Source organism: Trachurus trachurus, assembly GCF_905171665.1.
Source record: "Trachurus trachurus genome assembly, chromosome: 3".
In the NCBI taxonomy this organism is placed as follows: Eukaryota; Metazoa; Chordata; class Actinopteri; order Carangiformes; family Carangidae; genus Trachurus; species Trachurus trachurus.
This window is the reverse complement of record NC_139893.1, coordinates 40106236-40133222: the sequence shown is the minus strand read 5'-3', so window position 1 is coordinate 40133222 and position 26987 is coordinate 40106236. Positions and strand designations below refer to the sequence as shown.

At 44.0% G+C, this 26987-nt stretch overlaps 1 protein-coding gene across 1 annotated transcript in view; it reads right to left on the bottom strand.

Annotated features, from left to right (window-relative positions):
• Positions 1–26987, bottom strand: part of myo9aa (myosin IXAa) — a 129536-nt gene that overhangs the window by 95586 nt on the left and 6963 nt on the right. Inside the window, exon 2 of the mRNA XM_083993532.1 lies at positions 3920–4890. Coding sequence (XP_083849658.1) covers positions 3920–4804 — 885 coding nt within the window. The 5' untranslated portion in view covers positions 4805–4890. The remainder of the gene's footprint in view (positions 1–3919; positions 4891–26987) is intronic.

Genomic DNA, 26987 nt, shown 5'->3' with positions numbered 1-26987 from the left:
TTAGTGCAGCATTAGATGCAGTCTTTACTTCACAAAAAGCTCACAAGTAGCTTCCTCATAGTCCAACATTAACTCTAAAGCTGCGTTTTGGTCACTGCTGTACAGTCTAAGTTTATCACTAAATTCTATAAATGCAAATACAATGATTGAACATAGAAGCCACTGTACTCATCTGTCTGTAAAGGTATTGCATGCACATGGTAGTGGGTATTTGCATACCATGATACCAGCAGCAGTAGCAGGAGAAACTTCAACATCCCACACACACACACACACACACACACACACACACACCATTAGCTGCGCTACTGCACTCTAATGCCCTGTGACACCTCCCTGGTCTTGGAGAGCAGATCGTGATGATGCAGTGTCAGAGTGAGCAGCGCGAGGTAACCTCATACTCTCCCCCCTTGACCCGGGGGGGGGGGGGGGGGAGACAGCTGAGCTCATATGAAGCCGTCACTTGGCTCACATGTAAAACAAATGACCAAGCTTCCTGTGAGAAGTCTTTGTTTTCATCTGTATCAACCGTAATCTTTAAAAACTACTAGTTTACCCTGTTCACCCAATTTTGCATTTGTTCTATTTTTACTAAACAATTCATAAAGTACATTAATGAAATGTTGGACTCGTGGAGAATAGATCAAGCAGAAAAGTGAGCAGCAAATGGGTTTCAACAGTGATGCTGCACTCACAGCTGCCTGTCATCCATATGCAGCCAGTGTCAGTCTTCCTCATCAGTATGCATGTTCAGGCAGCAGTCTGCTTTCAAATATAAATCATAGCATCCACTGTATAGGTCAGAGGCAAAGATGCAGAGGAGCTAAACCTCCACTATATTGCTCTTCAGTGTCTGCATTTTTAAGACCGACTCAAACCGTCCAACAAACCATGAGCCGTGTTGGCATGGAGACCAAAGAAGATAAAAAACTACCCAAACAATTTCAAACAGTAAAATTCCGATGTGGAAATATGTAGTCGGAGGAATTTAAGGTTTAACGTCGATTTCAGTCATATCTGACACAAGAAGGTAAACAGCGTCAGGAATGACAGACAGCAGATAAGAGCTAAACCAACAATTGGTGAAGTATTTGTCGTATTCTGTGCATGTTCGCGTTCGTCTTCGTTCTGCGGGGTCAATTCAAGTCCAAAGGTGTTGAAGATAAGATTGCTCAAACCAGTCAACTCCCCTTCAAAGTCTTAACCCAGAAATTGAAGCCTGTCATGTCTCAAATTGCCTTAATTCAGAAAATGACCGTGTTCAACCAAAGCTCTGTAACTTCCTGTGCGTCTAACCAGTTCCACATGCAGCAGCGGTTTGTGTTTCCATCTCCGTCAAGCTGAGTTTTATTAAGTGGAGCACTTGAGCGACAGGGCTTGTCAGGATCTTAACACGTAACTGCAGCTGTTGGCTGGTTCCCAAAAACATAAACTTCTTGTAAGTGATATCCTCTATCAGGAGTGTCTTTTTATAAACTTCAAGTCCCAGGGTGAGTTTACCCAGCCACTGACAGCCAGTAGAAAACATCTGTCTGTCTACGTATCATATTGTTGTTTATTAGAGGCTGATGGCTTGGTCTGTGATATCTGTCACTTCATCACTCATGTCCAGAGGTATAAGCTAAATTACACACCATGTCTCTGCCATCAAGCAGAGGCACTCAACTCTGAGTTAAGTCAAGTGGCTCAACAGTAAACTACTGTTTTCATACTGGCTGCTACCGAGGTGCATACACAGGTGAACACCAGTATGAAAGCTCCTCAAGCCTTTGATGGATATTTACTCTGAGATTTCATCCTGTATCCTCTCTTCACCTCAAAACGTCTTGTCATAACAATACATAGACGTCTAACCATCATGGCCTCAACAGGTATTAATGCTGTAACATCTCCAGATTTGCACATAAAGGATATTAACAAAATGAACAGAAGCCCAATCAGAGGTATCATCTTTTTCATTCTTTGCATCCTTCCTCTGTGTAAAACCTAGTGACTTTATTACTCACAATGCAACTTAACTTGTAATCTAGGGGTGTTATGCTAGCAGCAACTAACGCAGCCTCAAGGCTATAACCGTTCAAAGTGAGACAGATGACGTGTCATAAAAACCAGTGCAGCTTGGAGGTATTTTGATCTAGAGAATGAAAATTAAGTTGTGTGTAGTCAATGTAGGATAAGTTGACATACAACCACTTGCCTAGAGCAACGCACAATCCATTCAGAACAGTCACATGGACTTTAAGCTGCAAATTATGAGCTAGTACTAGCACTGCTAACGTTAGCTACACTAGGGCAAACCAATACGACAGTGTTTCCCTGTAGAAGCTATATTTTGCCAGTTTTCTGTTTTTTTCTTTATCTTAGGACTTTTTAAAACAACTTTTCTCACACATCCAGTAGAGCTATTTCAAGTAAAATGGGTGAAATTCCCCTTTAAGCAAACGAGACACAGCTCTCAAGACCAGAGGCCCATGTCTGAGGTCAAGTTTAAATTCAAAGCTTAGCTGAACAGTGACAAAATCCTGTGATGAAACCCAACTACACGGACTGACATCACCCCGCCTGTGCTGTCTGTCGACTTTATTGAATGAAGAGCTTTATGAAAACAAAGTATGTCTATGATGTAATGTTGGCTGCTGCTCTCTCTCCCTCCTCTCCTCTATCAGTCTCTGCAGTAGCTCTTTACACTTGGCATCAATCACCGGGAGGCAGATACGCAATCTTGCTGTGCAAACAATTAAAGGCTGCTCCTCTGCACTCAGAACTACTCACTCGTGTTGCCGTGTTGAGGATTAATCCGACATGCTTACATATTAACCCCGGAGACGCACCAATGAATGGCATTCCTGAGGACTGTGTTTGCTGAACGCAGGGCAATGAAACACAAGAGTGGAGCTACTTGTTGTCTTGAACGTTACCTTTGAACTTGGCTTTTGAGCTGCCAATTTCAACTTGACATTAACGCTAATACGATGGGAGGAATTAGCTTTTGTACTGTGATTAACAATCTTAAGACCATCTAAATTGTCTGGCTGATGGATGTGCATTAATGCATTTCAAAGGTCCTGTTCTTTGTAAGTGGATCAAGTGTGAACAGGTGAGTGATACAACCACCTTTTGTAAATTTCAACAATGCTCAGGACTGACGATATGTAACCTGTATTTGCCTTCTTGACAGGCAGCATTGTGCGTACAGTCGAAGCGTGTTGTGCAATCTTTAGGTATTCAGCTGAGGTTGAGCACGAACTGGAACGAAACAATGTGCGGTTGTGAACTCGCTCCTGACTGCTCTGTGTTGGAGTGACAGGTCCCTGAAGAAGAAAAAGAATATGAGTGGAATGTCTTGAGTGATATGAAAACAAGCAGCTTCCTTCACAGCCTTCAGCTGGGCCTCTACCATGTCTGCCTTGAGACAATCTTTCCAGTGTGCGGGAAAGAAGAGAAAATGGTCACAATCACAAAAAACAAGAATCTGTGACTTCAACCGGCGATAGAGGCGGATAGAGAGCTCCTCTGTGCACTAAATAATCCCCTCACAGCTGGACTGAAAGTGCAATAAACCTCTGAATGGGGGCAGACACAACTCCAGGCCAACCATAGAGGCCGTTGTGGCTGAAGCAGTGTTGTGCAACTAACATTAAAAGCCACACAGATGCAGGAATCAGAGACACTATAAATGAAACTTTAAAAGATTCCACACTGATCATATCAGCCCACACAGAGCGCTGTAACCTGAATGTCTACAGATGTTCGTCTCATGTCGAGAACAAGGAGGTCGGGTCTCTGCACATCAGAAAACTCAAAAATGAGAGCCTCAACAGACCGGACCTGGACTGATGAGTCTGAAGTGTAAGGTTCATAAGAGCTTTGCAAGAAATGATCTTTGTTAGGAACCTATGTTGTTGGTGTTTTTGCTTACCTCTAGTACTGGCCCCGCCCCCAAGATAATCTGCTCCACTCCGCTGGCGAAACCCTTCTGGCTGAGAGCGGTCAGGTGATGAATGAGGAAGTTGGTGCTCTGTGTCTTCCCAGAGCCGCTCTCCCCAGATATAACAATGCACTGATTCCTCTGTCTCTGCAGCATGGTGTGGTAGGCCACGTCCGCCACCGCGTAGATGTGCGGCTCCAGATCTCCCAGTGTATGGTTATCATACATCTTCACATACTTGGGGTTGTAGATGGGCAGGAACTTGAAGGGGTTAATGACGATGAGGATGCTTCCGACGTAGGTGTAGATCTTCTCCTGGCGGAAACGCGAGCGCAGGTTGTCCAGCAGCGAGCGCTCGTTGAGCTCCGGCAGGCGGCACATGTCGGCGTGGTCGCCCTGAGCCTCGGGCTGCGGCAGCAGGCCGCGCTCCACCATGCGCCGGCGCTCCTCGGTCACCTGCAGCCACATCTGGAGGCTGCCGCCGTAGTGGATGGAGCCGTCCAGGTTCTTCTGTCTCAGCAGGAAGCGGTAGTCCTCGCCGCCCGACAGCGGCCGGTGCTCCAGAGCCACGCGGGGCCAGAGCATCATCCTCTGCACGGGGCAGTCGCTGGGGTTCAGGATCCATTCCTCCCCGCCGAACTCCTTCACCTCAGCTAGAACGTAGCACTTGGTGCGGTCCAGATGGAGGCGGTCAATGACGTATTCGATGGCCTCGGCGGCCGTGGTGGTCTTGCGGGCGCTGATGGGGCAGTAGATGGTGCCCTCGGCCAGGGCGCCGGGGTAGATGCGCACGGTGAACTCAGAGTTCTCGAAGCGCGGCCGCCGGCCCAGGGTGCCCACACCTCCGACGCCGCCAACGCCATCACGAGCACTCATGGCGGAGCAGGAGTTCCCATGAGCAGCAGCGCGGCACTGGCTCGTCCTTCACTGGGCTGAAGAGGCACCAGGTCAAGACATAACCACTGGAGAGGAGGAGGAGAAAACAAAGGATTAATGCTCTGCAACACTCTACGACAAACAGTACGGTTATGTTACATGCTGTCATTCCGACATACCACCATCTCGACATACCACCATTCCGACATGCCATCGTCCCACCATTCCGACAAGGCTTTCATATAAGGAAATGTGCGTTACTCAACAGGTGACTCCCTCCTACTTACCTGGACTCTCTCTATCTATCTGGCCTGTCTAGCCTCTACCTGCTCTTTTTACTAAACTTAACCAACTCTTTTCATCATCGCCTAAGCCCAACCAATGCAAAATCTTTTGGGGGAAAAATACTAGGGCTGACCCAAAAAGCTTTGAAGCTTCGTTCGTTTGCCTGTCGGACGTTACGATCGTGCACCCCCCTTGGCCGTCGAAGCTTCGATTTTGATCGATTTTATGTCCGCGAAGCTTCGATTATCAAAATATGATAATCGGGTCAGCCCTAAAAAATACGCTATTAAAGGAATTGTCGGAAAGGCAGGATGTTTAAAAAAAGAAAAAAAATACTGTCATTCCGACCATAGGAGGCAAGAATTGTCGGAATGATGGGACGTTTGATAGAAAATTAAGTGTTGCCATTTAGACAATTAGGGGCCGGGTCCACCAGACACGCTTTCAACACTCTGGGCGTCTACTTTCCATTCAAATCCTATGGAGTTCGGCGCGCTTTTTTGTCATCAAGCAGCTCGGAAGTGCGATGGCTCGTTTTGCTACCTGGTTACGGCAGCATTCTGAGAGAGATAGAGAGCGCGTTTGGTGAACACGGCCGTTGGTCGCTGGCATTCAGAGTGCTGAAAGTGCGTCCGGTGGACACGGCCCCTTAGAGGCCTACTGTATGTCGGTTGCCCCCCGAAAATTACACAATTCTTACTTGTAATTAATAAAATGATCTTTTATAATATCTTCAAGATGTCCAGTTCAAAAATCCCAAAAATGACTGTTGAGTAATTTCCTGCTTGAATTATAAATGATTGATTAGCTGAGTGATTGTTTCAGCTCTACGATGTCTGACCCGACACCAAGATGAATAAATGAGACTTCTACCATCTCTCCAACTGATCTAAGACCAGGCATTTCAACAGAGCCGTCTGCAATCTGCCAGATTACGGAATTTCGTCTGATTATGACACAAAGACCTCATCCGCTATTATGTAATCGACTAAAGGGCCAAATTATTTTGCTGGAAGCCGACATGCACACTCATAAAGGATAAGTCATCAGGATCTGCAGGATTACCATTAACACACATACACGCTCCCGAGCACACACATAAGCTCTCGCAACACCAAAGACCAACAGCTGCCCCTGTCCTCCTCGCTGAACACACAATCGAGCCATTCACAAGTTCCCTCCTCGATACACAGCATCGGGGGCATCATGGTGTGAGCGGAGGCCACAGATCCAGAAATAGAGAGAGAGGCGCTTTATTGACTGAGCTGCTGACAAAAAACTCTGCTTCTCTGTCCTGAGGATTTGGACTGGAGCTGGAGCACAAACACTCCATAAACTACATCTGAACAAAGCGACGGGGCCAGAGGATATTTTCAAATGGTTGACTTGATAGATATTTTCATGCAAAAAAAGAATGCAAGCACAGAACAAGACTTTCCAGTGGGCCGTCATCGCCTCTTAAAGCAGAACAATGATGAACTGTATATTCAGTACAGCGGGCGATGAAGTTGGAGGTTTGAGTGGCATTCAACCTACATGGACTCTATGACGCATTGTCTGCAAAACTGCAAATTAAAAAGCTTTTTAAACTCCAGCATATCTCTTATAAAAGCCACGATGGAGCTCTGCAGGTGATTTTTTCAACTTCTCCAGTGTGTAGAAATGTGTAGGGCAGAAAGGCAGACATTTTAAGACTTGTTTGGTGTTTAGATCAACCAAAAAAAAGAGGTTGTCAACCGTAGATGATGTTTGCATTGTAAGCGGTGACATACTGTATTTGTCAGGTAACATTGCAGCCTCGTGTATCATCGGTATGAAATGCTCAGCACATTCCAGGAGTCACAGAGTGACGTGTTGAACATCCACTCCTGCTTCAGATAGTGAGTTTTTCAAAGCACCATGAGAATGGGCTTCAACTTGTTGCCATCAGCTGTGGCTTCTTCATGCGGGTACATAAAGGAATGCTGTGCTGTGGCACTTAAGCTGCCACTATTAATCAGAGTGCAACATGTGTCGAGGCTGCGGCTGCTAAATTAGGTTCTGAAGGAGTCTACTACACCTCTCCCCTGTCATTGCAGTGCACGCAGCTCCACCACCACCACCCATTCTGCTGTTGGCTGCCCGCTGTGTTTCACATTGAAAATGTGAAGAAAAAAGCCACAAAAAAACATCATGCCATATCTTTCCTGATTAAAACGACAAAGAAGAAGCTGAAATTAAATGTTGAAATGTTTGTCATCATTAAAGGGATAGTTCACCCAAAATTCAAATTTCACTCATTATCTACTCACCCTCATGTCAACTAGGAGCTGTGAGAATTTTCAGAGTCCTCTGTTCCTTCTCTGAGTTACGGGGGGGTCCGTGCAGCAGTATTTGTCCATATAATGGTTGTGAATGGATACCAACTTTCTTTGTCCAAAAAGACACACCAAAAATCATCCAAATACCTCCATACTGCTCGTCTGTAATGTCCGTCTTGTATTGAAGCCCCGACATGAGAAATTGTTCCAAAAAAAATTAAATAAGTCTATATTTCAAGCTTGTTTGTAGCGGAAGCTCCCAGTGTCTCAGTTCACTGCTCTTGACCGGAGGAACAATTTCTCATGTCGGGGCTTCAATACCAGAGGGACATTACAGACAGTATGGAGGTTTTTTTTTTAAAAAAGGACAGTGTGCAGTGACATTAATTATTGAGACAATAAAAAGATGGCTGCACCAAATTTAGCGGAGCCGCTAATTTCCATCTGTAGTAATTTGGATGTTTTTTGGACGAAGAAAGTTGGTATCCATTGACAACCATTATATGGACAAATACTGCTGCACGGACCCCCCCGTAACTCAGAGAAGGGACGGAGGACTCTGAAAATTTGAGATTTGGGTGAACTATCCCTTTAATAATCCAAATGGCAATGCCAATTAATTTGGAAGCAGTGCATGCGGGGGAGAAAAAAAAAGTGAAAACAGGAAATGGGACAGGGACACATGTGGCTGGTGCAGAGTGGAGTACAAAGGCTTTCAGCAGGAAAATGATACAATGCTGCACCCCTGCCTGCTCATATCCTGTCGCCCCATACTCAACCCCTCATGCCACGTGTCGCCTCAGCAACTTTGATATAACCATGTGCCACACAAACACATGCACACACAGGACCTCTCCTCTCTCCAAATACACACACACACACCCAGGAAAACAAGCACACATCACCTTTTTTAACCCTCACACAAAGCATCACACTGCTGGCATACACAGATCCAACAGGAGATATTAACAGACTGATGAATGTATTCCCTGCTTTTGTGGTTGTATCATGCATTTGTGTGTGTGTGTAATATGTGTGTGTGTCCAGCGCTGAGTTAGGGCCGGGCGCCGGGAACAGATGGTCAGCTTGCTGCTTAAAGGATAGGGAGGGGAGATTTAGACAGCACAGAGCCATGCTGCCGGCCTGCCTCTCTGTTTACCATCACATGAGCACAATCAACTAATGGACATCTCTCCTCCAGGAAAACATGAGCAAATCCTACAAATCACACAGTCCATCTCTCCCAATAACTACTATCTCCATTGCTGTCTTTGCTTTTGTTAGATAAAAACTGCATTATCTTCAGCCTGGAACGGATCAAGGTGACATGAGAGAGTTTGCTCAGATTCAGGGGGGAGGGGGGGTGATGTGACAATTGTCAGATACATGAATGATCCATAACACAACAAGAGCTTTATACATCAAAGTAATTTTAAAAATGGAGTGTTACAAAGTGTTATCATTCAGTCATTTGTTATTCAAAATGACATAATTACACACAAATTACAGCATTTTTTAGAGCGATATTAATTACGCTTTTTATTTAGGGAGACTGGATGAGCAATTTCGGTATCAACAAGTGCTGTGACCTACAAATACAGATTATCAGTTGTGATAATACTGATTATCTGTCATATGGTCTCCTAACAACACACAAACAAAGCAGCAGTGTTATCAAACCAGGTTTTTATACAATCCATCTTAATGAAATATTTGGTGGAACAGTTTTGCAATGGATAATCTTTCAAGCAGCAGCCACAATGAGCCGGTTAACAAAGTCCAACGGGTGTTGAATTCATTTTAATCAGAGAGAGCAGGTGCTTTTATCAGCTTTTTTTTGTTTGTTTGTTTTTTTCCTTTTACACAAGTACTAGGCTGTGGTGACTTTGGGAGATCACCCCCGTAGGCAGCTGTAAACAGGGAGGTGGAGAGGTGGTCGGGGAGCTGTGATGACAGCAGAGAGGTGGAGTAGATTCCCTCAGAAGCTGCTGTGTGTTCACTTTACACAGCTTGCGGATCTTGATCTTAAAGCAGGAGAGTTATATTACAAACAGAGCTGAGTATGGATCTGGGGAATGGATCTGAGTATGGATCTGGGTAGGGCTGGACGATTAATCGAATTTTGATCGTGATTACGATTTTGGCTTCTCACGATCATAAAAACACTGTAATCGAAGATAAACGATTATTTTTTTGTCTATTGGTGTTTTATTCTGAAAAACACACATGCGCGCTTCCGCCCCCGCGCCTGCACTGACGAGTCCACTCATGTGTTGACGGCGGCGTTTAAAAATCAGCGCCAGTGAAGAGAGAGCAGCGGCCACCGCTCAGGACGAATGAACGGGAAATAATAATTTAAATCACTCGCTCGTCTCCTCAAAGCGGCCGCACAACAACAACAACCCTCCTCCTCCTCCTCCTCCTCCTCCTCCTCCTCCTCCTCCTCCTCTTCCCCCGGCCCGTTGGCTACATGTGCATATGTTTACAAAGCAATCTGTAGAGCGGCGGATAACGTTATACGATGTTACGACGTGTATTTGTGTAGTTTAATCTGTCATAAACAAGAGATCACTTATGGAGCGCGTCAAAAAAAAAAAGTTATGGGGTGCGTTTGTGAGGAGAGCTGGGACAGCGCAGCGGGGCGGAGGCTCTGATCTTCCCAGGTTGGATTTCATCCCAGAGACGCAATAAGCGACACACACGGAAGCAGAGAGCCTCCATTCTCCCTCTTAATAAGTTAAACCATGACAATTACTCCAAATCTGTTTATTCAAGGTAAAAATGTAGAAAAGTTAAGCTAAACATCCTGTATACCTAGTTTCTGCTGCTGGATCATAAAACTTAAAAAAAAAGTTTTAAATACATTTAGAATAAATATTTAAAATTATAAACTTAAAAACCTTAAACACACATTGGCACTGTTTATTTAAGGTAATAATGTAGCATGGTCAAGCTATAAATCCTGTACCCCCCCCATAATCGTGTCAATAATCGTGATTTCAATATTGACCAAAATAATCGTGATTATGATTTTTGCCATAATCTTCCAGCCCTAGATCTGGGGGGAAAAATAGCTTTTATTTTTGTGTTTATATCACTATTTCCTGTTGTATCATTGTGCTGTCTGTGTGTGACGGAAAAGTCGAAGCGCATGAACAAGTTGTGAGAAAACAGACCCTTCATCACAGTCACATAAAACACTAACCGCTCCTCTGTAGAAGCCACAAACTGAACGTCTTTATGGTTATTTTGTGTCCCCTTGAAGTTGTTTATAGTAACTTTGCACCTCCTTTTGATTCTCTTGTGCGTCTCTTTGTGGTTGTTGTACTTGTTTGAAGGTGATAGAAGTCAGACATAACTTGGTACAGACAGACGCTCTGTTTGGGTCTGGGTCTGGGTCTGGGTCTGGGTCTGGGTCTGGGTCTGCTGAGCACCACAAGAGGTTTGGGTTCGATTCAGTTCCCCATGACACGGCAGCCATCGTGGTTCAAACGCCTTTCAGTCAGGAGAGCAGCCATGTGCAGAGCCTCAGCATGAAGGCTAAAGATAAGTTTCAATGTTAAAGGGATAGTTCAACATTTTGGCAAATATGCCCATTGCCATAATCCCTATAGTCATAGCAGTAGGTTAGTTACCTTTAGTTGTCGGTGCAAGCCATTTTTAGAACAGCGGAGCAGAGCCGTGAGCTGCTCAGAGCTACGCTACGGAGGCTCATGGGATTTCTTGGTTTCCCTCATCAAATACACAATCCAACAACTCCAAAACGCTCTGGTGGACAAGTTGTGACCTGCACATTCACCACGCTATGAGATAATAACAGAATGTTACGATGCAGAGACTGCTTGCTGAAAAACTGCCCCCGACAGGAACGCGCATCAGCTGTTTTGCATGAATTTGCCTGGAAAACAACTCTGTCTGGTAACGTTGTGTTATTATCTCATAGCGTGGTGAATGTGCAGGTCACAACTTGTCCACCAGAGCGTTGTGGAGTTGTTGGATTGTGTATTTGATGAGGGAAACCAAGAAATCCCATGAGCCTCCGTAGCGTAGCTCTGAGCAGCTCACGGCTCTGCTCCGCCATTCTAAAAATAGCTTGCACTGACAATTAAAGGTAACAAACCTACTCCTAAAACTATAGGGAGTATGGCAGTGGGCCAATTTGCCAAAATGTTGAACTATCCCTAAACTAACACATTGTCAAGGAGAGAAAATACCCCTCACCATGTGGTACCTGTTCTCATAGTAACACTTATTAGGGGTATGGATAATGATGACATCATGAAGTTATCAGGTGTATGAGAATCAGCATAGGTCCAGGTTCCTAACTCAAAATCACACATCAGGGGCGGGTTTAGCTCAGTTGGTAGAGTTAGTAGTTGGTAGAGCACCCACCCCACGTGTTGAGGCTATAGTCCTCACTGCAGGTGACCCCAGTTCGAATCCCGTGTCGAGTGGCCCTATCCTGCATGTCATTCCCCCTCTCTCTGCCGCCCCATTTCCTGTCTCTCTCTCTCAACTGTCCTATCCATTAAAGGCGAAAAAGCTCCAAAAAATATACTTAAACACATCAATTGTCAAACTCTTCCATCCAGCCATTGTCTACACCACCTATCTATGCAGGGTCACAGTGGGGCTTGAGCCAATCACAGCGGGCATAGGGTGATGGAATCAAACCCAGAACCTGCTTGCAGAGAGAGGAGAATGCGAACCGCCGTACCACTGATGTCATATTCTTGCAGTAACAATGGATCAGTAGCATCCCTGACTGGGAATTATGTTCTTCTGTCTCTCTAAGGTCGCTTTCACACTAGCCTCGTTTGGTCCGGACTTTAGGACTTTTCAGTTTGGTCCGAACCAAAATTTCAGGTGTGAACACTCCCCCGGACCATGGTCCGGACTTTTGTCGGACCAAACAAGCGGACCATGGTCCCCCAAAAAAGTCAGGACTCGGTCCGGTTCGAAGTGAACCATGGTCCGGTTCACCTCAGGTGAGAACGTAATCGGACTTTTAATATCGGACCAAATACAGGAAGCAAACCAAAACAGCAGTGTTTCCCATAATAAATTGCGTCAACCACGAATAAATTTTTCGGCTTTTGGCTCGACCAACGCAATATCGTTTCATTCATTCATGTCCGCATAGCACTCTTTCTCCGTTATTGCCGTACACAGAGAGAGAGAGAGAGAGAGAGAGAGAGAGAGAGAGAGAGAGAGAGAGAGAGAGTGTGCTTGCAGGACAGCAGGGCGCGGTGAAAGCCTGCCACAGTCTCCTTGCAAAGGAGAACTGTCAAAGCTGCTGCTCCCCATTGTTGATGAATAGGAAAAAAATGACATGATGAAAGTGATTTTCCCTCACAAATTTTCTGACCAATAGCTGAACGACCTGTAGACCACGTGTCATTTGTTTACAAAAAAGGTGCGTTTTGACAAGGGACAGTGTGAACGCAGACCGGACCAAAACTTAATTGCAACAATGTATCATTTCTTCCCTCTGGTCCGGACCGTGGTCCGGACTTTCAGGTGTGAAAGCGACCTATAGATAACTGATACAATTTCATCTTCAGCCCTGTAAAGGCCAACTGTGATACTGCTGAACATAATGAAACTGTGGCTTCCCCCCCCCCCAATCACATACGGTACTGTGTTCCAAGACACACAACGACACACAGCGACTGACGTTATCACTCACACAACCTTTCTCAAAGTAACTAACATGCAGCTGCTCTGCTGCTCCCACTGAGAGGCAGAACGCAACAGACAGAACAAAGAGGAAGAGAAAATGTCTGAAGCATGATGACATTTCACCTGAGCGCCAGCCTGTGTGTCTGCATAGGAACTTTTTTTTTTTTTAACAGAGAAGAAAGGTTTGATGTAGATAAGCCAGAGGTTGGTGCCCTGGAGGAAGTGACAAAGCAGATGGAGCACAGCTGGAGGAAAAATGCGGAGGTCTCCTCTCGTCCCTGTTCTCCTCAAATGACTGAAGCAGAAACAGATCTGGTTGCATCACCTGAATGGTCGGAGATCAGGAATCACAGTCAGGTAATCTGACCTAGAATCTGTTCATGGAAATGTTTCCTTAAGACACAGCAGCTGAGGACAACAACAGTAACTGAGCCGTCGACAAATACAGCGAAGTAACAATATACACGCACAAACCCCAAATATGCAAAACATACGAGACATGCATTCTTGCTTTGAGCATTTTTTGAAAAAAGTTTAACTTTGGGACAGATGTTATCTGAGTTCACCACAGTTAAGAGTAATGTGGGAACTTATCTGCACTTGGATCAGTGGCTGAACACAACCTGCAGCATAAGTGAAACAAAAATACAAAAAATGCAATTAACAAGTGGACAGAATCTCAGACAGTTATTACGAAATATCTGCATGGAGCCCTGTTTATAACTAATAGGATATTTACTGCTGTCTTTTTTTTCCTAAGTAATGTGTTAAAAAAAAAAAAAAAACAAGATTCCTGCGAAAGGAAAAAATGACACCAGTTACATCCTCCCTGCAGCCTGAGCGGGAGAGGTTGGACCACGTGAGTTAGTCTTCTCAATGGCAGCCATTGTTTCAGAGGAGTGAAGGATCAAGTTTGGTTGGCTTTCTATGATGTGAAGTCTTTTTTTTCTGAAAGGCTGCACGTTGTGTGTCACTGTCATCAGGGCTCAGCTCGTGTATATTCAGGGCTCATTATGTTGCGGTGGCTCTTTATCATACCTTCACCACGGGGAATGTGTGTGCATTACACTGAGGTGTGCCAGTTGGCACTGGACTGTCAACTCTCACATCTAGTCTGCACATTTTTGTGGGTTCATTTTGTGAATCTGACAGCTCCAAGGTGCCAAATTTAGCTGTTATGATTATCAGTCATATGACGGCGCTTTTAGTTTGTCACTGTTGTGCATTGGCTGTCTGTGAATGACAGAAAAGCTAGATCTCACATCTTTGACCTGACGGGAGGCAGGGTAAAGACTGATAACTGTTTACACTTCTAATGCTGACGCTGAATTCATACCATTTTTTTTTTCATTTAAGAGGATATATATTGGTTTTTGCTGCTGCTGCATGTCATTTCTAGAAACAAGTGGGAGGAGCCAATCATCGCTTCTGCACTGGGTATATTAGCCTATACTAAAAGTTATGACATGTCCTTTGAGCAGCTACGTCTTCAGGGCAGATTGGACGCTACAATGAGTCGCTATCAAAACGTGATGTGACCGGAACTACAAATGTTTTCTTCATCCATCATCATTTGCAACCAGTGTCTGGACACAGCTTAACAATGAGTGAAATTCACATCTGGCTGTTAAGTCCAATACTTAGCAAACTGGATGATGTTTTATCCTGGTTTTTATGACAGTCAGTGAATGAAGCATCTTTTAAAAGCAGGTCTAGACAATCATTTAATCAATGTGATGCCATAGCAGGAAGATTATTCTAATGCTTTCTATGGTTTATGAAGAAAAGAAAAAGTACTTTGCCCAGGAGCTAACGATATTACAGCTACTGCAAGACAATACACTGACAATAAACAGTAAGTGAGCCCAGAGTATCTGGTTTTCTGTGTTGGTTGGTCTGATCCTTGAACACAGCTTTCAAACATTCACTGCACTGATGGAAAAAGTAAATGAACCCAGACTGCATCATAAAATCCATGATGATGTATGATTTAACATCCTACATGGGTAAGTTTGAAGTCATTCAGCCAATTTTAAAGACATTTCACATGGTTTTAAGTCTCCTCTCTATCAGGTCAATACTTTCTAAAACTCTGCCACATAAGTGTGTTCTCACAAGTTCAGTTTATTGGCATCTGCCTGTGTCATGTGTGAAAGACGGTGCTAATGGTGACAGTGCGTTGTAGCACAGATAAGATAAGAGCCAGAGAGCCAGACTGTGTTATGCGGCGTGCATACCACACAGAAACTCATTTCCCCGCTTTTAATAGGGCTACACAACCTTCAAAAACAGACCCAACCCCCTCACAGTTACAGGGAGAGGAAATTGCACTTCAGACATAAAACACATACAGTACAAGCAGTCATAAAACCAACTGTAAAGAAAAGGGGAAGGGCAAGAGTTCCTGAAGGAGAAAAACACTGAGCTTTCTGAAGAATGTGCTTTGATTGGTCAGAGTCGATACTTCAAGTTTTACAAAGACCACAGACGATGCCTGCAGTGTTTTCCACTTAGCTACTCTTATACAATTTGTTATGAACAAAACAAGCAAGCAAAATAAACATGTAAGAAAAGCTAAATCGTGTTGTTGTACTATACTGAAGCATGGAGAAAGCAGGAAGAGAGTCAAGAGACAAAGACTTTTATGTGGAGAACAGGCTCCCCTAGATGTTGACTGAATTTATGCAAGAGAAAAAGATTTAGCTAATTCAACTAATCATTGATCAAGACAAACAACGTGAAGACTGAGCAGAGACGTGAGTGTTTTTTTACATGTTAACATCCCCCCAGAGTGTGGTGGTAACCTCAGTCTGCAGGAGAAGCAGGCTGGAGGTCAGCTGATGGATGCAGCAGTGGACGTACTGCACCAGCACCGACACGTCCAGCAAACACACACACACACGTAATTACAGGTCACCATTCCTTGGACCCAAATGTATCAATGTGTAACACAAGCCTGTCTGCAGCGTCCCACACAAATAGTTCACCTTCAGGCTGCAGAGGACTCTGCAGCTCACACACACGGGCTTTGACCTTGTCCAGCTACAGTTCTCCAGCTCTTTTGGAGCAGCAGCATGCAGCTACTGGAGCAACTCTGTGTCCTAGAAATGAAACTAAACTGCAACAGAAAACATGTCGCTGAGACTCTGTTAAAGTTCAGACAAAGGTTGTGGAGAGAACTAGTTGCTAAGTATTTCACTGGTTGATTAACAGAAAAAATAATTAACAATTTTGTCATTTAAAGGTGCTAGCTACAAGTTTAATTCCTCCCAGGCAGTAGGTGTTGCACTCTGTAGCTACATCTGTAGGGAGCAGCTAGTAGCTAAAGCTAAGCTAACGCTAACCGCAGCAGACAGTGTTGACAGCGGACTGGAAACACATCTGAATCATTTCACACTAACTCACCTGCAGACAAACCTGACAAACCAGCAGCATCACACCTGCACCGGAAATGTTACAGTACCAGCTGACCGTTAAGTTAGCATTAGCATTAGCACGATGCCATTTCTCCACAGAGCTATGTAGTAGTAGTAGTAAACCTTTATTTTACCAGGCAAGAATTGCTAAGAATACATTCTTATTAAGGCAATGGCCTGGTAGGAGGTGAAAGACCTCCTAAGGGCAAGCTATCAGGATCCCAGCACAGAGGATGAATAGATAGAAAGTGAAGGAGCTGTTTTAGCCAACAGGAGCATGTTGCAGCTGGCCAGCCTGAGCGGTCTCTACCACACCGAGCCTCGGAGCTCAGACTTCATGCATTACTTTCACTTTGCCATTTCATGACGTATGCTGGTCTCAGGAAACGCTGCTATCTGTTACAGTATGTTCAGATTATTTAGCTTTGGACATTTCCACTTCTTCTTACATGAGTCCACATGACCTTGTGAAGTTTTCCTCTGTATCTGACAATCTTTACTCCATTTCCTCTACAGACCATCTCTGACTCATACCAGTGTCACTGCCCAGAAGTGAATGGTTGACAGAGGTTAACGTTTTTCCTGAGACCATGTGGTAAATTGACTGTAACATGAGGATATGGCAGAGCAGTCTACTGTAACCTTTCCTTTTATTTAACTCACTGGTGAGTGACTGTGTTTGACGCTAATTTGGGGTAAATGGAAAACAAGGAGAGTGGGACGCCAACATTTTTATCAGCGTCTTTCACATTTGGGTTTTTGGGGTTTCGTTAAAATTGCAGTTAATTCATGCTAATGCTTCCCCAAAGCTCTGATGTGTAGACTGTGCTCACTGCTCCAGAACCTGGACTTTTTTTCTTTCTTTTTTTTTTATGGTGAGGAGATGACGGCACCAGGACATTTGCAAACGCAGGAAATATTTTCTCAGAGCAGCTTCTCAGTGTTTGCAGTCTGAGAGAGGGGCTCTACATCTTCAATCACAGAGGGTGTGTGGTGTCCAGTGTCCTGACAAATGGAACAAATCGTAGATCGCTATCAGTTGAAAAAAAAATCTGATAAAAATCTGATCCTTTTTACTCTTTGTTTCGTCCCCGGCAGCCTCCTCAGGTTGCCCTGCAACTTTCCTTAACCATACTGTACAAGCACAGTGCAGTACAGAGCTGGAGCCTTTAACTCTAAAAACAGAAGATTTCCCAGGAGGAAAATCAGGTTGAGTTACAGCTGAAAATAGTCTGAAATGTGAATATAAGCATGAAAATATGGATAGAAAATCTCAGTCTCAACTTGAGGATTCAAGTCGACCTTTAAGAAAACAAACAAATTAGCCCATTGCCATAATCCCTATAGTCATAGAAGTAGGTTTGTTACCTTTAATTGTCAGTGCAAGCTATGTTTAGAGCGGCGGAGCAGAGCCGCGAGCTGCTCAGAGCTACGCTACGGACTGGAGGCTATTGGGATTTCTTGGTTTCCTTCATCAAACTCATCAAATACACAATCCAACAACTCCAAAACGCTCTGGTGGACAAGTTGTTACCTGCACATTCACCACGCTATGAGATAATAACAGAACGTTACCAGACAGAGTTGTTTTAGAGGGAAATTCATGCAAAACCTGATGCTCGTTCCCATCGAGGGAAGTTTTTCATCAAGCAGTCTCTGTATTTGCCTCGAAAAAAAACGCTGTCTGGTAACGTTCTGTTATTATCTCGTAGCGTGGTGAATGTGCAGGTCACAACTTGTCCATGAGAGTGTTTTGGAGTTGTTGGATTGTGTATTTGATGAGTTTGATGAAGCCAGGAAATACCGTGCACCGTGTAGAGCTCACGTCTCTGCCCCGCCGTTCTAAAAACTGCTTGCACCAACAATTAAAGGCAACAAACCCACTCCAAAGACTATAGGGATTATGGCAATGGGCCAATTTGCCAAAATGTTGAACTATCCCTTTAAGGGAAAAAGCTAAGGAGGCTTTTTTGACCTATAAATGTTACAGGAAAATATCTGGTAAATGTAGTTTTTCCTGTTGGGGCGAACTCTTCATAAGTAATTATCGGCGTGTGTAACATTTCCGTAGCCTAACACCCTTTCACATGTTTGAGTGACGAACACAAGTCGAAAACAAAGAGCAGTGTCACCTCCAAATCGATCCACCAACAAATCCTCACCCGTCCAGCTAGCTTTACCACTCCAAAGACAATAGAAAGGGATGAGTCCATGTGCACTACAGGGAGCGGAGATGAACTGTTTCCCTCCTGAATTAACTTGTCAATTAAGGCCCGGAGGGAAGAATCCTTCTCTGGTCATGTACTGACAGCAGTATGGTTTGAGGGCCTGCAGAGAAATACAGCCTTATATACGTTTTACTGCGTCTGTAGCATGTTGTGCACTCACTCACACGGCTCTCAGGTCTCTCCGTCCGTCTCTCTAACTACTAATGACTAGGAAGTGGAGGCCGGGGTGTGGAACATGAGCCCCGGCCCTGAAAATATTCAGACAGCCAATGAAGAGCGAGAGAGGAGAATGAAGCGAGAGGGGGAACAGAGACTCACAGAAAGAGAAGAGACTGAAATGAGAAAATGGAGGAGATACAGAGACGGAAACAGACAGAGAGAAACGGAGGGAGAGGAGGATGTTGGTTTCCTGAAATCTGAGCTGTGGGAAAGTGAGAGTGAGAGAGCGGAGGAAAAAGGAGGGAGTCAGAAATGAAAGAAAGAAAAGAGCTGACTTCACTTCAGCAGGGAGACATCACTGTGCTTCTAGTCACTATTGATTCAATTTAACAAATGGTTCAGTCCAACATTTCAGCAACAATCATCTGTGCCCTCGGACATTTGACACATGTTTCATTGCTTATAATGTCAAACCATATTATTTAGGGAAAGTTTTCATTCATTCTCTAATTTGGGAAAAGGAGTTTCTTCCACCTACTAGCCATGTGGAGCTGTCCTGGGGTTCCTGTGAAGTTTTTCCACAGTTTCAAATCCATTCTTGTACAAGATGAACATTCATTTACAAATTCTGTTGGCTCATCTAAGAGACCGTCAAGGCAACGTTTTTGTTTATTCTAAATTTCACTCTATCACATTATCTCATACTAGTCAAGATGTTGCTGTTCACAGTGATGCCTTAACCAATTCAATTTATAAAACACTATGCTATTAATTGATGTTTAAACCATGCAGACATGAATTGACATAACCCTTATATTATTTCTCAAATTGCTGATCTAACATTTGAGAATGATCAGCAAAAATGTTAAGTATTTAAAAATTACTGCAAAAAGCACAGCAAGAGTGATATGATGCATTAAATTGTTGTTTTTGCTTTATTATCTTAATCCCTTAAAGTCATTTATTAATATACGTCAGACAAAAGCAGAATGATAGAAAAACATGGCTTCAGGAGGATGTTTGCAGCTCTTTGAACAAAGTGATGCTGAGAAGTCAGTAACACAGAAACAAGCAGGGGGAAGGAGAGGAGGTTTGAGTCATGAAGATCAACTGATCAATAAATAAACTATACACTGTGTTGGTACAAAAGCTGACACGGTTAAAGTGTGTTTTCAAGACACCTGAGTCAGTGAGGCTGGAGCCAGGCTGGAACAAGTCCACACTGGAATCACTGTCCACACCGTAATTAAAAATGACTGAAGGCCCCTTAGGCTGGTCTGTGCACACAGCAGAGGATAACGGCGGCTGGTCATTCTGAATGAAGCGCCAGGCCTACACCAACTCCCTCCACATTCCACCGGCTGAACACCAACAGGTGACACAACTGACGCAAAAGAGAGAAAAAAGAAAAGAAAAAAAAGACACGACACAGGAGGAAATGCCATGTGTGTTTGCTAAATTAAGAGTCTGACTTTGCTGTGCAGGGCCGAGAACTGTTGTTGGCTGAAGTGGGCCAGAGAGAGTGGAGGGAGAAGGCAGAGGAAGGAAATTAATACAGTGTAGGGCAGGAGTCCCAAGGACAGCGCTGTGAGAGCTGCACGCTACTGTGTGTTACCTTTTGTCCTTTGTGGAAAAACTACATGTAGCAGATGTTCATCCAGCCAGGACCCAGTGCGACTTCACACTGACACAAAAACCAACAACTCCAAAGTACAAGGTGAAGTCAGAGGCTCGTAAATGACCGGTGGATTTATTTCAACAGGCCCTCATAAAAAAGCTCCCACACACACACACACACACACACACACACAGGCTAATGCACTTGCATTTCTTGTAAACCTTTTACATCAACTGGTCTCAAGCAGCTTTTAGATTTACTTTTCTGGGAGGACACTCATCTCATGGTTCAATGTGGTTCATCTATGTAAATGAATTCATTCAGTAGAACTCAGGCTCCTGTCTACTGAGAGGAGGAGTGGATCTTATAACATGCAACCGGGGGCTTGTATGAAAGCAACAGTGGGAGTAAACAGCACCACTCCTCTGTTGTCGCCATAGAGAGTTCCACTTCCTGTGTCCACTCCCAGGACAACGACGGCAGCTTTGGGTGAGACAGGAAGTGTAGCTCAGGGGGCTTCGACATAACAACAACACCATAACAACGCCATCCTGGGACGGTTGATACATTTCTCTTTCGCCTTACAGGAAAAAAAGTGTCATATTCATATCGATCTTTTTTTTTTTAAATCTTCAAAACCCCAAAAGCAACGATTGTGCAGGCGTTGGAACATGTGAAAGTCTACAAATAAAGTGCTTAAAAAAAGCAACAAACTAGTTTAGACATAAATATAAAGAGTGCAGAGAACAGAGCAGGGCAACAGAAAGGGCTTTCTGCAATGCAACAGAACCAGTCATGTGACATTTCAGACGATGACAGACGGTCACACAGTGGGGACTGCTGGCTCGGCTCCACAGTGTGTGTACATTACAACACCTTGTTTTTACCACTCGTTGCTCCTTCAAACCTAATTCCTGATATTAGCAGAAGCACACAATGACACCACCCAACATGCAGGAGGTCTGTGGCTGTGTGAGGCCATCGGCAGCAGTTTGGCCTGTTACTAGATAGGGTTGGGCGGTATGACGGTATTATACCGTGTGACGGTATAAAATGTCTACCGGTAGAGATTTTGCAATACCGTTTATACCGGAGAAAGAGCAGATGTCTGCGGCATCTCTCTGAAGTCACTGTAGTTACACCGCCTCGACACACGGGGGAGCCGGCACTGCAGCAGACTGCTTGGCGTGGTTGCATCAGCACGACGAAGAAGAAACAGCTTTACCGGTTACCCGAGTGATAACAATCATGGCGGAGGCAGAGAGTGAAAGCAGAAGTGGGAGCATAATATAATACATCCATGAGTGGGAGTCACGAGGAAACGGAGGCAGCCCGACCCGCCCAACAAGACGAAAAAGTGAAAAGTGAAAGTAATTCACTACAGCCGTAATTTTTTTTCGATCGATCAGCTGTGTTTACCGTTTCATGTGTCATAGTTCTGATGTTTAGACAGATGAATTAGACCTCTAACACATCCTAAAGTTCGACTTGTCAGAGTTTTTCAGAAGAGGAGTAAGTCAGGTTATAAGCGATGCTAATTTCTGTTAGCCCGTCTATGGTGTTTTACATTATACGTTAGCATTAAGCTAGCGGGCTTTTTATGCTTAGTTGTGACACTGGCTGTGTGTGTTTTAAACGTTGTTTCAAACTATGTGGGTTAACATCTTTGATGCTTAAATATATATTGCCGCTTAACATATTGCTTTACTCCTCCATGTGCCATTTTTACTGTAGGACAGGCTAGGACACTGTTTGTTTATTATGGTCACTTCCGTCCCTCCCACACACCGTTTTTCCGTCAGTTGTTGAAATTTGAGCCCTTTGTGTACTACCATAGACTGTAAAGGTTACTTAGGAACTCAAAGTAACTTCTTTGATTTTCCCGGTTTGACCTGTTTGAACAGCCATAGACAGCACAGACCGTAGGCATTTTTGTAAAATGCTAATTTGTGATTCTGTGATTTCTTTTTTTTTATATATATATAGCCTATATAATTGCACTAACTGGAGCCAGACCGCTCTGGCATTTTTCCTGTAGAAATCCAAGTTAAAAAATAAAAGAGGAAAATGATCAAATGCGACAGTATGGTTATTTTAAGTCATTAATTGAATTTACAGGGGGAAAAAAACATACCGTGATATATACCGTTACCGTGATATGAAATTACTCATACCGTGATATAAGATTTTGCTCATACCGCCCAACCCTATTACTAGATGTTAAAAGCAGATGATACAGGCCGGTCAGCTGATCCTGAAACACCTGCTTTGAAACCTGTTGCCCCGTCTCCACTGCTGCTCTCTCTGCTTTCACACAGATAAACTGATTTGTCATTGCTTCCTACTCATAGTGGACTCCATCTCTTTGTGTGTGACTGTTCAGTGTGTGCAGAGTGTCTACATGCTGTTAGTCAGTGTCATAAAACTAAAGAAGTGTGAGCTAATGCTTTAATGGCTCGCTGTTATCGGAAGCCAGAGGTGTGTGTGTGTGTGGGGGGGGGGGTTCTTCACAGAAACAGATTGTGACTGTAATGAAAGGTCTCCGTACATAATGAAACTACAACATGATTACATGTAATAATTACAGAGATCAAAGTGATTTCTAATTAAATCTGACGAGCATTAAAGAAGGAACGCTTTTTCTGACACACACACACACACACTTTAAGTGCATTTCAACAGATGTAGTGTGTGTGCAGTTTTCTCAACATGCCCTCCTGTGTTCCCATTTGCTCCGTAATTGCCTGAATTACATCCTCATTAAGCTACTGTAAGAGGAGGAATTGGTTTTGCCATGTGCTGTGCTGTATATATGACTATTGAGCGCTGGTGTAAAATGTTCGGTCTGCAACAAAGGCTCTTGCTCTTACGCTGACCTCACATTTACATTTTATTGTTTTAGAGAGTGGAAAAATATTTTTCCCTTTCAGACTCCACTCAGCTCTGGAAATATCAATATGACGCTGCATGGTCCACATTTGGCCAGCAGAGTAGGAAAAGTGCACCACCCCGCAATAAAACAGGCCAGAGAACGCATGGCACGTCATCAATAGCTGCTGTTTAACAAAAAAAAAAAAAAAAAAAAGGCAGAACATGTTTAGGTTTAATGGTTCCCTGGGAAATCAGATTCAGACAATGGATGTGCTGACTTCTAGTTTATGAAAAACAGAAGAGAGAGGAACTAAGCAGAATTTTCCCCGTGGCTATGCTACATTTTTACCATAATTAAAAAGCTCCAACCTTACAACATCAGTGTAGTAGCTGGTCACCGCCCCGGTGTCCCAGCTCTCGTCGCTTCAACACTGTGACACAAATGCGCTCCGTAACCCGCAATCTTTTGTTTATGACAGATAAGACTACACAGATATACACTCGTAACGCTCCATCTATTGATTTTTCACCGGCTTCGTTGTAAACAAACGCACATGGCTGAGAGGAGGGTTAGTAAAACAGCAGAAAATGGACCAGACTTGTATAGCTCCTCTTTAACCGTGGAGTAAACGTTGACGACTCAGAGATGCAGCCAAAAAATTGAAAATAAAAAAGAATCACACTAACATGCTAATCGAAAGAAGGGCATGACACTTGAATGTAAAAACTGAGTTGGTAAACAGCAACTGACATGAATATGCCAGAAAAAAGACACATAACTGCTTCTATGTAAAATCAATCAGTCAGTATGACCTCATTGCACAGATACTGAGTAAGTCAGACAGTCACCAAGTACAGAAAGGCCAAAGATGTTGATTTATGATTTATGATGATTTATCAGTCGTTTCATATTCTCAAACATCAATATCAGTCCAAGTGTTAACTGAGCTGGGATCATCTGTCTAAAAAGTTGTGTATCAGTTGGCTGAGCTGATCCAGATGCGCTGTGGGCCGTGGCTGGCCAGGTCTTATCAAACAGCAGAAGCAGCAGAGATGAAAGAAGAGGAGGGAGGAGATGAAGAGGAAGACAGCGAGGGACCAGGAGGTATCACTGACCTGGATTATGCACACTCCATTTCCCCCTCAGAAAGAAAAGTCTGTTGGGGCCAAACGGAGCCATTCAGCCGGCCTGAGGAGCAGCCGGGACACCGGCACCATTCCTCCACAAGCATTCAACACGTAAAAGACGACACACCGACTGGCAGCCAGGCTGTGTTTACATAAAATGGTAGACTTAGAGTACACAGTATATACACACACACACACACAGTAGAGTGGGCAAAAGGGGACTGGGAGCTTGTCTGCAAATACAAACAGGCTGCAAATGCCAAAAGGCCTCATCTGGTCTTTCATAGCTGAGCGGAGATGAGCGGTAATGACTGTAGCTACTTGCCCAGCACGGTGCCAAGATGCCTCCCACCTCACAGCCATGAGCACACACCTCCTCTAATGTGCACCCAGAGACCAGAGCCGTGTCCTAGACTGGATACCTGCGACCAGGTCAGGCTTGCAACACACAAACTGCATCAAAAAAAAAAGAAAAGATAACTGTGTAACCTGCGTGCACGAGCTCGCCGTCTGCGCGGTCGATTAACCACCGTGAATTTGATCAAATTGCCTGCCAGAGATTTCTTTTGTGATGCATTGCATCATGATACAGAGGCAAGATTTCCTCCTTAAGGGCATTCAGCACCTACAGTCAGAGTCATTTCAAAGACATCACTATGAATCATGGCACACATGAGTGGGCAGCAGTGATCAAAGGAGAACCTTGTAATGTAGCAGATTTGTTTTTCTTTTTACAAGTACAATCATGTAGCAGCTTAAACAAATCTATGCTTGAGTGACAGCACAGTGCAGTCCCGCCTCTTCATCTATGTCAATCATGATAAGGCTGTACTGTGGACACTTAAAGGGATAGTTCACCCAAAATTGAAATTGCACTCATTATCTACTCACCCTCATGTGGACTAAGGGCTGGGAGAAGTTTCAGAGTCCTCCGTGGCTTCTCTGAGTTACAGGGGGTCTCAGCGTAGCAGTGCATGTCCATATAACGGTTGTGAATGGATACCAACTTTCTTCGTAACAAAAAGACACACCAAAAAACATCCAAATACCTCCATGCTGCTCGTATGTAATGTCCGTCTTGTATTGAAGCCCTGAAAGGCGAAATTGTCCCGAAAAGTCTATAGTTCAAGCTTTTTTGGTGTGTCTTTTTGTTACGAAGACAGTTGGTATCCATTTGCAACCGTTATATGGACATGCACTGCTACGCCGAGATCCCCTGTAACTCAGAGAAGCCACGGAGGACTCTGAAACTTCTCCCAGCCCTTAGTCCACATGAGGGTGAGTAGATAATGAGTGCAATTTCAATTTTGGGTGAACTATCACTTTAATAGTACAGTAATAGCATCCATGCAGGATGATGTATGCTTCAATGACATCATATTGATGTCATTTTCTTTCACAATACAGTTTTATAACATGATTTTATTTTATCTAAGTGAACTATAAGAGCTTTTTTTTTAATGAAAATCTGCTGTTAATTTGTCACTGAAAAAGAATCATGAGAATCATTTAGAGAAGACAGAAGGAGCGAGCGCCTCCACCAGCTGATAGTAATGACAGGTCATCACGTCCAACTGGGGCTCTGAAAGTTAAGCATCATTTTAAGCACATCTGTTTAGCGTATTAGGAAAAAACATGACCTGTAATTACAGGGCAGTGTTACAGAGGCTCTGGCTGTCTCCTCTGAGGATGGGGAACAACTGCTGTCTCTCTGCCTTCAGCAGACCGCAGGCTTTTTGAAATCTGAGCCCGGTGGTGCAGTCAGAGCCGCAGTCGGCCGAGAGACGGACGGACGGACGGACGGACGGACAGAGCTGCAGTGCCATGGTAACACTAGTTTGGTTGCAGGTTCGGAGGAGATGAGGGAAAGATGTTGGCAAGAATCCATCTTTTTCTCCAACATGCCTTGCACTGCTTCTCCTCCATATCCCACAATGCCTTCTGATTTACCCTACGCAGCATGCATGGTCTTGTTTAACTGTGCCGGGTTTCTGGAGCACATGTGAAAACAGTGGTAATAGAAAACCATGACCAAGAAAGATAAGAGTTTGTAGACAAGAAAGGACAAGCAGCCAGCCTCTCACTTAGAACACAATATAGTTTTTGTAAATATAACACACACAAACATGGAGCCAGAGACACGAGGAACACATGCAGGGGATTCACTCCAGTTTACTCTATTCAATCCACTGTCTTTGTTTCTTGTTCTAAAGCGACTGATCACATGCTCATCATGATTTTCCACAGTGCAACACAATATTTTTTTATACCTCCTGCTCCAAACTAAAGAGATAAAAAAAGATTTACAAAAACAAAACATGTGTTATCCACGTTTTCCAAAACTCACACACACACTTCTTAGAGAATTAGCATCCAGAACCAACTGACTGCATCCACTCACTCAGAACAATAGCTCATTCTCTGAGCTGAGAAGGTCAGAACAATCCGATCCTTGGTCTGAACCCTCACTGAGCTGGTGCTGGCCCTCAGTCTCTC